The sequence below is a fragment of the Haliaeetus leucocephalus genome, unplaced genomic scaffold (assembly GCF_000737465.1).
Source record: "Haliaeetus leucocephalus isolate CR32 unplaced genomic scaffold, Haliaeetus_leucocephalus-4.0 Scaffold217, whole genome shotgun sequence".
Taxonomy (NCBI): domain Eukaryota; kingdom Metazoa; phylum Chordata; class Aves; order Accipitriformes; family Accipitridae; genus Haliaeetus; species Haliaeetus leucocephalus.
The window spans coordinates 8,893,479-8,905,548 of NW_010972653.1; the positions used below are offsets into that span (position 1 = coordinate 8,893,479).

Consider the following 12,070-nt stretch of genomic DNA (forward strand, 5'->3'; position numbering starts at 1 on the left):
AAACGCCCACCCTCCCCCCCCCCCCCCCCCCCCAGTAGCTGTATACTATTTCTGGTTTACAGCATAAGCAGATGGTCAAATAACTTTAAATTCAGATTTGGGGACTGCAAGCCAAATACTGTGTCCTTTACATTTTGTACTGCAAGTTCACTGCTTGTTAGTACAGATTGATTGTATGAATTTCAAATGATACCTGGGTTGCAGAAATTCTTTTGATTGCATTGAATGTAATACAAATATTCAGATGTTGGGGTCAGCGTATGTTTTCTTGTTTGCTGATACCAAACCAGTGCAATGCATCAGCAAGACAAAATGCTTATTGAAGAAGTACTGATCCTTTTTTCTTTGCCTATTAATGCCCTAAATAGTAACAGTCTAATTAAAAAAGTAACTTTTATTTTGCTGGTATTTCAAAAGAGGTGGAGAAGGGAAAGTTTCAGGAGAACTTATGAATAAAGTGTAGAGTTTTAGTGCATTACAGTTCCATAATGGACTTACTTTAAACCAACCTTCTTTATGTTTTTGAGGCTTGTCATTGTGTTCCTCTGGATCATCTCTTGCTGTTGTCAAGGACCCTTCTCTCTGCAGTCTCTGGTCTTTTTCTTTCTCTCAGAGGGTTTTATTACTCTGCAGGTAGTCTAAATTGTCAGGGTAAGGTAGAAGGTGGTCTTTGCCCAACATCACACTGTGCTTAGCGTAGGCATGGACGTGATGCCCAGTCTCCAAGTTAGTCTTTGCATTCTGGCACAATGATTGCTGTTTCTTCTGCTTTATCTTTATACTGCTGTTCATCACACTTGTATTCTAGCTTTTTGCATGCCCATTGCGTAAATAAATGTCTATTTTTGCAGTTGATTTGCAGTTAAGTTTTTGTTATCCTTTTCCTTTATGTGTGATGCATTTCAGGACCTGTTTCTAAGACAAGGGAGCAACTAGCTTATGTGGTGTCAAAGCTGTGTTTTAATTCAGTGTGAGCTTGTTATTGTTTAGACCATAATTACTACGTAAGCAGTAGGATCTGTTAAGCATGTGTGCCTGACAGGAATAACTTTTGAGGGACTGGGTTTCTCCTGATGAGTATATCTAGGGGGTTTTTTGGATAGGAGTATGACGTCTGCTCAAGCCTGCCTTTGATTCTTACAGTTTGTGGCAGGTTTTTTTTTTTTCCTCGGGTTGACTTGTCCCTGACGTGTAGCTGCACTTGTTTCCCCATCACCGGGTAAAAAAGTTTGGTCATGTTCCTTGTTATTTTTCTTTCTTGTCTTACGGAAACAAGACTACGTAGTTGGTTACCTAACCTGTGAACTTCTGAGAACACCCTACTAGCTTCCTGTGAGTCATTATTTGTTTGGTGGTTGGGGTGTTTTTTGTTTTGTTTTGTTTTTTCCCTTTGCCTACCCTTTGAGGATAAGATACAATTTTGAGGCAAAAATAAATACCCTTACATTTCAGGTTAGTGAAGGAAATTTAAGCCTAGAATGTCTAAACAAAGAAGTGATGCTGTCTAAGAGTGAGTGTGGACACCTGTGCAACATGTCTCTAATCCTTCAATGCACACAGTAAAGAAAGGACTTGTCTTCTGGTAATGGGGTAGGCAATATTTGCTTTCTAGTTACATGTGCACTAGCTACAGTTTCCACGGTAGGAATAGTAGCAGGATAGAAAGTTTTCTGTATCATTCATTAATGACATACTTGCATATGGGGAGGTGGTATGAAATCTTAAATCTGAGATCTTCGATCTCCAGTGGGAAATGCTAACACAGGATTTAGATCATGTGTAAAAGTAATAAATAATTTAAGTTTTTGTTTTCTTTTCTAGTAAAACTTCCTACACTTAGCTTCAGGTGATTCTTTACTACCCCCCACCCCTCTCTTTTTGATCTCTGTCCCTCCATAGGATTAGTTTTGCTTTCTGCTGTGATAGAAGTATAGCATGTTCAAAGTTCATGCAGAATTTGTGGTTCTGCTACTAAAAGCATGGCAGCTATACTACCCTGGGAATAGATGATGCGTTGTGAATGCTTTTTTTTCATTTTTATTTTTCCATGCATGCATGTAGTTATTCCTCTCTAGGTATGTAATTTATGGCTCTGTAAAGTACTTCAGGATGCAGTAAATGAAAATGCCAGTTTATGTTTGCTTGACTACATTCTGTCTCCCTGACCCATATTGAACTTCAGTATGACCATTGCTATAGGCTATTCAGTTTTGTATTTCTGTTTAAGTATGAATTCACACCTTGGTTTGGAAAGTTTAAAAAAAAGAGTATTTGAGTTTTAACTGTACTATAGCAGGCCACCATGCGTTTTTTAAAAAACAAAACAACAAACCAAAAAAAACCCCAAACCACAAAAGTTTCTTGAATATGGCATGTGGAACCTAGTATTTCTCATTAATATATTAAATGTATTTAAGTATTTGAGTACATGCAATATTCCTTACGCTGGAGTCCTAAGATATTTTCTTCCTTTTGTCACCTTGAAAGATTCAGTGTGGGTAAGAGTGTCTAGCCGTATGATGTACAGAGTACTAGTCAGGAATGCCTTTGGAGCATGGTGATGCTATTCCCTGCATCTCTGCAACAATTGCTCAGCATCTGTTGTTACCCATAGACATTTTTTTTTTTTCCCCTGAAAGTGCAGGGATGAATTGATAATTGTTGCATTTCTTTGGTTTTCTGTTTTGTGATTATGTGCAACCCCTAATTTAGTGGAATAAATGAGAACGGGGGAAGCTACAGGCTATTACGCAGAATAAATACATAGACTTTGAAAAGCCTCTAAGGAGGGGTGGTTCTTTCAGATTCCTTGGCAGACTTGTTTGGCACTGAGAAGTCTTTGCTGTTTGCTTTTCAAAGGCAGGATTTCCTTTGTGTTAGCTGAGCAGAATTTTGACTGCATATTATAAACTTCCTTCTAGACTGTTAAAATATTTGGTTAGAGCATCAATCACAATCAAGTTGCCTCTGTATCACCCCTGTTCTATAAAAATTACCTGCTTTAAACCATGCACGTGTCTTCATAGAGCTGTTGTTGAATATGGAATTTGGACATGTAACCAAATGGTTCTTTGGGGTTCATGATGTTTTAATCTTTGCTTGCTAATAATTTTTTCCTAGTCTTAGGCCCTCTTTAAAATAAAATTATCTAATTACATATGTTGTTGCATTGTCTAGAAGCATTGGTTAGGTGGGGCTTTGCTGTGACAGTGTGTGGAAGGATGACTTGTTTTCTCCCTGTTCGCATCTTTCAGATGTGTGTTCTGGGCATTTTTTATGTATCACGGCAATTTTCTTAGTAAATAATACTTTAATATCTTGGGTAGCAAACGCTTTTGGGGGCTATATGCAGTTTAGTGTCCTATGGATGCTGACTTTTTATAAAAATAATAAGTTCTATTGGTTTAGATTAATCAATATTCGTTATATTCATATATATGCTTTTGTTTATTTGCCATCTAGTAGCTGCAGTCATGAACCAGGATGCTTTTGTGAAATATATTTCCAACCTGCTCTGGTAGATTACAGTACAAGATGACAAACTTAAGGCAGTCATCTTGATCTTGACAGCACTCCAAATTCAGTTATGTTGTTCATCACAAGGGTTACTCAGTGTCTTCATCATCTGTTGAAATAACTTCTGTTTCTCTAAAAGTAACTCAGAAGTAGACAAAATTGGACATATCTTTGTTCAGGAGACAACTGGAAGTCCACTGTACTGTTATTTCTATTATGAATCAGATATTCCTGATTTATGAACGCTTAATGAGTTTGAACCTTGTATTCTTTGGATGCTGTAGTCTTTTATGACACCGAATAAACAATAGTGTGTTTCTTGTTGTGAAATGTGTTTAAATATTTTTCCGGGCCTTTTTTTTTTTTTTTTTCCCCTGCAAAAATGGGAAATAATTTAAAAATATTTTAAAGAAGACATAGGGAGGCTGAGGACATAAATGTTACCATGTATTGACATAATTTTACTTTCGACACTTTGTGTCTAATCTGATGCATTTTTGAAAGCAGCATGGTAAGACCTACTCAAAAGGCCTTAAAAGGGGTGAAAACCCCCTTTATTTCTTTATTTTATTGATGATCGTGGAGGTCTCTTCTTCTGTTTGACTTATAGAAATAACAGAAGCTTGCTTGATTGAAAGAGATACATAGCTCTTGGCTTATTTCTAGTGTTTTCTTCAAAATAGTTGAAAGCAGATCTGAAATGAAAAGGAGCTCTTGCCCAAGATCTGCAAATGTAAATTATGTTCAAGACAAAATAAAAGCTTTTCTACAATCTTCTTGGTGAACTTTAGTTGTTTCTGTCAATCAGAAACACTGTCTAGGCTTGTAGGTAAGCACTGCATAAACAGGAGAGTACAAACAAATCGGTAGGCATTCACACTGATCTCTGATCTCCATTTGAGTATGTTTTGAACACAAACTACTTGCTGAAACATGCTCTGTAGTGCTTTTTTCCCTATATAAATTTTACACTACTAGCCTATACTTACCAAGCTCATTTGCATTTTTTAAACTTTCTATGCTGAATCTTAAGCAAAATATTACATTGTCTAAAACACACATTTCAGATGCAAGGTAAGAAATACCTGCTCTGTAGGAGTTCAGAGCTTATTCTGAAAAATGAGTTGGTTCTTATTATTACTGCCAGACAAGGGCTTGGATTACTTTGCCTTATTTTAAAAAAAATCAGATCTCTTCAAATTGCTGTTCTAGAATTAAATTGTTCTAAATTTATGTATTGTGACGTAATGGATTTCAAATAATCCCTTTCAAGCTTCTAGGCATCTTTCTGATATTAATTTAAAAATAAGTTTCAAACAGGACTATACTGAAGCTAAATGTTCCTGAATCGAGAATGTAATCATTAGCTAGCTGCATGACAGGATGGCAGTAAGAAGGGCCATTCAGTTACCTGAATCCTTCTGAAGTATTTGCTTGCAATACAGGATTTAGTGTCTGAAGAGATCTGAACTATTTTATGCCAAACAGGATGTGAATTGCAAAGGTTTGTTTTCCTGTTTTGACAAAAAAAAAAAAATCATATTGAACAATATAATTAGGGTATCTTTTGCATGGGGAAGTAGTGGATATTCCTCACAGTTTACTTAGAGTTGCAAAAAGTGCCTTTGAGTGTTAGTTTACCTCCCATTTACTCAAAATTAGCTAAGAGAGTCTCTACTATTGACTAGTGCAAACTAGCAATTGTGGGTTTAGTTCAAGCTATACTTTATTTCTCAATGTCTTCCATGGCCCTTAACTGTTTTGTTTTGCTTCTACCAAGACTGTGGTTGGTGCAAGTTGAAGAAGCAAGGCAGAGAGCCTAGCATTCTCATTAATACAAAAAATTAATAAGATTATAACAAAATTTTGATAGGTAAATAACAAGTTATTTCTCCTATATTCAGACAATTCTTATCTTTAGTGGCCTGAAGTAGAAGAGAAGGGGGTTGGTTTTTAACTTTCTTCTAAACTAGGTGGTTAATGGCAAGGAAAAGAATTCATTTTTATGTAGGCATCTTCAGTCTGAATGAATGGTTTGAAAACTTTTGCGGGAACAGTCTCTTTCTTGGATATTTTAGCTAATGTATTTAAGGATTGACCACTGTTCTATAGAGGTTTTTTTGGTTGATAAAGGAGAATTAGTTTGGAAGAACTGCTATAATATTGAATATTATCACTGTTACAATGAAGGCCAGATAATGTATTTAGCACCTCTATGTTCCACACACCTCACAAATGTGAGAAACTGCGCAAAAAAAAAATGTATTAACCAAAATGGACATAAAGGGTGGGAAAGTCTGCAGATTGTAAGAATGTAATGCTTAAAATGATAATTGATACGTAAGCTTCAAGATTTTGCTGAAATTAATGGATTGCTTTTCTAATGGCTTTCTTCTTCCCTAGGCACGAGCTTTAACACCTCAGACAGCCGAAACAGATGCAATAAGATTTTTGGTTGGAACGCAGTCTCTTAGATATGATAATCAGGTAATTTTTCTGTCAAATGTCAGTTGTAATTTTTTTCCTCTTTTTTTTTAAACATTGTTCCAATATAATTTCTCCTCCTTTCTACCCCCTGTTGAATTTGAACATTAAGTGATAGTCAAGTTGAAGACTCGTGTGAGTAGAATGTAAAGACATTGGTAAGAAATGGAGGTGAATAAAAGCTGTGTATATTTTCATAGAATTTAGAAGAGTAATTTAATTTTATGACTAAATCGTATTGGTTTAGTAAAGGAACTGCCATATTTTTGTTAATTTAAATCTATAGATTCTCTGGAGCTATCTTTAAACCACAGAAGAGATGCAAAGTAAAACAAAAGTCTTTAAGCCTTGATTGCCTCTAATGGGACTCCTGGTACGTGCAGAGTTCTGTGTACGTGAAGCTTCATAAACTGGATTTTTCATTATTAATTATTGGCAATCAGCTATGACCTTTCTGATTATAAGTTTAACAATAATTGAAACTAAAATTTGAGTGACTTTCGTGGCTTGATTTCTATTGGGCTGTTTCTTCTGTGGTTAAGAGTACAATACTTCTAATTGTACAGCAACTTTAATTTTTGTGACTAAATTTCAGTAAATGCCATCATACTGAAAGATCTTGAGGCCAGAAGAATTAAAGCTGTACTGAGTGCAGGTGGCAAGGCTTTGGTAGCAGAGGGGCTGCAGTGGTGGCCTCTGTGAGAAGAGGCCAGGGATTGCCCATGCCAGACATGGCTGGTTCCAGTGAACCCGCCACAGGACACAGCTGAGCTGATCAGCCTGGTGGCACCTCTGTGAAACCATTTAAGAATGGGGAGAAAATGCTGGATGGAAAGAGGAGGAGGGAACAAAGACTGAGAAACAGCGGAGGAAACAACACAGGTGAGACCAAGGTCAGGACGAACAGAAGGTGCTCCATGGTGGAGCATGTATCCACTGCGCCCTGTAGAGCACCTGTGCTGAGCAGGCGGATGTTACTGAAGGAACTGTGGCCCATGAAGACCCCACACGGGAGCAGAGGAAAAGAGTGAGATGGAAAGAATGTCAGAGAGAAAATGCTATGTACTGACCATACATACCATACCACTGCCCCATGTCCCCCTGTACTCCTTGGAGGGGCTTAGAGGAGTCTGGAGTCAAGTTAAGCCTGGGAAAGGGGGGAGAGGAGGTGCTGATTTAAGGTTTGTCTTTTTCTTTCCTACTACCCAAGTTACTAATTATATTTTTATTTTAAGTGGCAATAAATTAATTAATTAACCCAAGTCAAGTCTGTTTTGCCCACAACAGTAATTGGTAAGTGATTTCCCTGTGTTTAGCTTCGACTGTGAGCTTTCTCATTCATATTCTTATTTTTTCCCCCTGTCCTACTTGGGGGGGGGAAAAAGTGGCTGGGGGGGAGTCCGGCTGCTAGCCAAGGCTAACACCCATCACAGAAGCCCCTAGAATGGATACAGTCATAGAATCTTCTGAAACTGGTCTGTAATGGACTGCACAAAACTAATTTGGAACCATAGCTCTGGGAGATGTGAGCTGTCAATTCTCAGTGAGGTTTTGAGTTTGTCACTCAATGATAATACTGTATGAGGCTCAAGGAAAAAAACATGCAAAGGTAGAAGGGGGATGGAGTATTCAGTTTCTTTACATTTCAGGAAATACTTGCAAGACCAATAACAAGAGAAGTGGCAGACAAACTTAGTTAAAAATAAATACACACAACTATATTTTTGATTTTGCTGTCTCAGATGTTCTTCAGACATTTGGTTGTAATGTAATATTCTACTGTGATTTCTATGTGGTTTTTTACTTCTTGATTCAACTAATTAAAATCTGGTAAAAAATTGTAATTGGAGAATGATGTTCACTTATCAGTTGATATCCAGCAGATCTTCAATAATTTAAATGTTCTGATTTAGGTAAGTTGATTTGGCATATACTACATATTTTAGAAATATTTACACGTATTTCAACTTTGAGTATGCTTTTCTTTTTCCATTGAGTAACATTAATAATAGAGGTGCAGGACACTTCCTAGGGTATTAACAAATGTTTGGGGGTTATTGGCCTTTAGCTGTGCCTCAGGCCATCAGCTCCTCTCAGCTCCTTACTAATCCACAAGAAGTGCCCTAGGCCTGAAGTCATTATTGCTTAATTCAGCACTAGGTTCTCTAGATTTGCTTAAAAACTTTTTTAGTTATCTAACCTATCTCACGAGCTGGTTTGCAACCTCTAGTTGCAACCAAGTACTGCACTGTGAGAGGTTTCTTATTCAGTGCCATCATGTGCAGAATATTTCTTCCCTTCTGGTCATGGACAGGTATAGTGCAAATGAAAGAGTAGGAGTTGCACAGCTGGCATGGTAACTTGTGCCTCACTGAGTTTTATTGCTGTATGAAGCAATTTAGGCATGCATAGGAGAACTGATGAAAGTATTTTCCTGTCAATACTGGTATTTCAAAGGAAAGGAAAATGTTTATAAGATTTTATATTCTGTCAATATTTGAGATATTAACAGTGTGTAGTACTTGTCATTTGGTCCTCATAACTTGCTGGAAAGTGTTTAAGTAGTTTGTCTTTGCACTGTGTTCTACGCAGTGTAGTTTTGGAACTTTTGTCCTCAATGCTTTCATTGCTGCTAAACTATGGCTTTTTATACTGTTCTTAGTTTGATGCATTTACTGTATGCTTTGGAAACATAAAGGAAGTACGTGTCACTCTTTTCTCATCTCTCTCATTCTCAGAACTCTCCAAGTTATTTTCAGTCTTGTGTTTTAGAACTTGAAATACTTGTTTTCATGGTTTACCTTAATGCATAGCATTATATAGGCACAAACCAGAGCACTGGCCAAACTAAAGCAATTCTCTGGTCTCTGCTGCCCATGAGTGCCTGATGAAGGAGAATCAATTATGGAGACTGCATAATTGAAGAAAAAGAGATGTTTTGTGTTGAAATCGGTTAGTTTTAGTCTCCCTCCCTTAGTAATTTCCTTAGCAATTAATAATTCCTCCAGATTTTGAGGAGAACTGAATAGTTATTTGTTCTCATTCAAATCTCGCTACTTTTTCCTTGATACTTAGACTTGTGTTCAGTGGGAATTTTTCCCAGTGTAATTAGAGCAGATTAGTAACTCACTTTTTTAGTTAATGGTAATAAAACCAGTCACTTCTAGGAGGTGTTTCCCACAAGGATCGTGTTCCACAAGTGTTATGAGTACACATATCATTAACCATTACAGTACATTCATGTTGAGAAAGTTCTGCGTGGACTTAGCTTACTTACAGTTCTCTATATCTTCATCTATGGTGTCCATAGGCTGCATAACTAATCCATGGTAAAGCTCATTTCTACACTTCATCAGGAAAAGTTAGAAAGATCATGATTCAAGAGCTGGAGGATAATACCCTGCAGAACTGAAATTTGTCCAGTTCTGTCAGACAGTTATTATAGGTAAATATTTCTTTCTGGAAATATTTGTCTTCATGGCATCACACTGGTACAGTATTTGGTATTAGTATATTTTCTATAAAAATTCTCTTGTTTTAGTATTTAGTGAAGTCAGTATTCCATATGATAAATATAATTTATCGTGTATTCAAAGCAACATGATTAAGAAGATCCTTAGCAGAAAAACACTGGGGGAACTTTTTCTGTTAAGCTGATCAACTTTTTCTGGTAGACTGTGTTGTTTGGCATAGCTGTGAAAGATGTCGTTTTTCAACTCAAGGTTATAAACAATACCTGTGCATAAGAATTAAATTTCATATTTCCTAAAAGTCTCAGTCTGGACCTTTAATCAGTTAACTGTGTATTTCAGCAGTTTCCAGCTATCCATGATGTCAGCTGAAGCAGAAACATAACAGCAGAGGAGAAATTGGTTATCTGTGCCTTCAAAGGGCTTCAGCTGGGGTAAAGAGCACTCCCTTAGCTTATGTGCTGAGTGACCCTCTTAACTTGGTTAATGTGGGTAGAGAATGTGTGTGACTGTAGTAAATGGGATTGTGTTTCACCTTCAGGGACTTGGGTTGAGCTGTCAAAGGAGACTCCAGTGACTCCAATGGAAGGTTCCTCTCCCTGCTTTGTTTTTTTTTTTTTTTTTTTTTTTTTTTTTTTTAGATAGCACATTTGGCAAATCTGATTGTGCCTTACATGGGAAACTAAAATAACTTTTAATTTTTAAACTACAACAGATCTTCACATATTTTCCACTGTTTTGCTGCTAAATACCTGATTCAGTAAACTGAGAAATCCCTTTCTCTCTGTTATAGTAAAGCCAATTATTTTGCTGTGTAAAAATAACAGGAGTTACTCTTCTTGCCATGAGTCTGTTGAAAATGTTTTACCTTATAGTTGTGAATACGTTGCTGTTCTTTACCTTCCAATTCTGTGCTTGTAAAGTAGCTGTTTGACTTGTAAACAGTTTGAGTTCTAAGTTTATTCAGAACATCAAAATTTATCTGATAAGAGCAGCATAGAGGCTGAACAGATGATGTCTTTCAATTTTTATTTAAAAAAAACAACAAAAAAAAGGGGATGAGGTTAAACTGGTCTTTAATGATGAAGTGAGCAAGAGCTTTCTGTATAGATGGAAGCTCTTGAATTGGGATACAGGGAATAGATGAGAGAGGGGATGTACGGAAAGCCAAAATAAAGTGAAACGATAGATAAGTCTAAGTGATGTTACTCTGGAGAGTTTTGAAAGGCAGCAAGGTCACTCTAAGTTGGACAGGAAGATGGATATGCAGTTGTTGGGGTGGATGGATAGTGTCCTGATTCCTGCGTAGACTTCTAGGTTCAGGGGAACAAGTCTGAAAAGGCAACTTGCTAATCAGCTGCAGAGCTGCTTGTATGTCTTGGATGACAGAATGGAAGAACAATACAGATGATGAGGGTCTACATTATGTTTGAAAGACCAGTTGCTGATGACAGTGTTTGGACGAGAAAGAAAAAGGTAACATGTAAACTCAGCCATTTAAAAAAAAACCAGTGTGTAATATTCCCAGTTTAGACTAAATTGAGACCTATTTAGCAGCTTCTGTATTTTAAGAAAATTTTCTGTAATACTGTGTAGCTAAGATTTTTGCAGTGATTCAGTAGTTAATTCAGTAGACTTAATTCAGTCACTATGTGGTAGGTTGACCCTGGCTAGATGCCAGGTGCCCACCAAAGCTGCTCTATTACTCCCCCTCCCTCAGCTGGAGAGGGGAGAAAAAATATAACAAAAAGCTTCTGGGTCAAGATAAGGACAGGGAGAGATCACTCACCAATTACTGTCACCGGCAAAACAGATTCCACTGGGGAAATTGGTTTCATTTATTACCAATCAAAAGTCAAGAGTAGGGTAATGAGAAATAAAACCAAAATTTAGAACACCTTTCCCCCACCCCTCCCTCCTTCCCGGCTCAACCCCACTCCCGGTTTTCTGTCCTTCCTCCCCCCGGCAGCGCAGGGGGACGGGGAATGGGGTTTACGGTCAGTTCATCACACCTTGTCTCTGCCGCTCCTTCCTCCTCAGGGGGAGGACTCCTCACTTGTCCCCTGCTCCAGCATGGCGTCCCTCCCATGAGAGATGGTCCTCCACAAATTTCTCCAACATGAGTCCTTCCCAATGGCTGCAGTTCTTCACAAACTGCTCCAGTGAGGGTCCCTCCCCGGGCTGCAGTCCTTCAGGCACAGACTGCTCCAGCGTGGGTCCCCCACGGGGTCACCAGTCCTGCCAGAAAACCTGCTCCAGCGTGGGCTCCTCTCTCCACAGACCCGCAGGTCCTGCCAGGAGCCTGCTCCAGCGCGGGCTTCCCACGGGGTCACAGCCTCCTTCGGGAACCCACCTGCTCTGGCGTGGGGTCCTCCCCGGGCTGCAGGTGGAGATCTGCTCCCCCGTGGACCTCCCTGGGCTGCAGGGGGACAGCCTGCCTCACCATGGTCTTCCCCACGGGCTGCAGGGGAATCTCTGCTCCAGCGCCTGGAGCACTTCATCCTCCTCCTTCTGCACTGACCTGGGGGTCTGCGGGGTTGTTTCTCTCATATTCTCACTCCTCTATTTGGCTGCAGTTGCCTTTGTGCGTTCCACCCACC

At 38.5% G+C, this 12,070-nt stretch overlaps 1 protein-coding gene across 3 annotated transcripts in view; it reads left to right on the top strand.

Moving 5' to 3' along the window:
* Positions 1 to 12,070, top strand: part of TSSC1 (tumor suppressing subtransferable candidate 1) — a 97,999-nt gene that overhangs the window by 5,498 nt on the left and 80,431 nt on the right. For 2 of the 3 annotated variants that reach the window (XM_010566716.1, XM_010566715.1), the window contains exon 2: positions 5,920 to 6,003. In XM_010566716.1, the coding sequence (XP_010565018.1) occupies positions 5,920 to 6,003 (84 nt within the window). Of the gene's footprint in view, positions 1 to 5,919; positions 6,004 to 6,833; positions 6,883 to 6,983; positions 7,182 to 12,070 lie in introns of those variants that run through there. The other variant, XM_010566717.1, reaches the window with a different exon arrangement.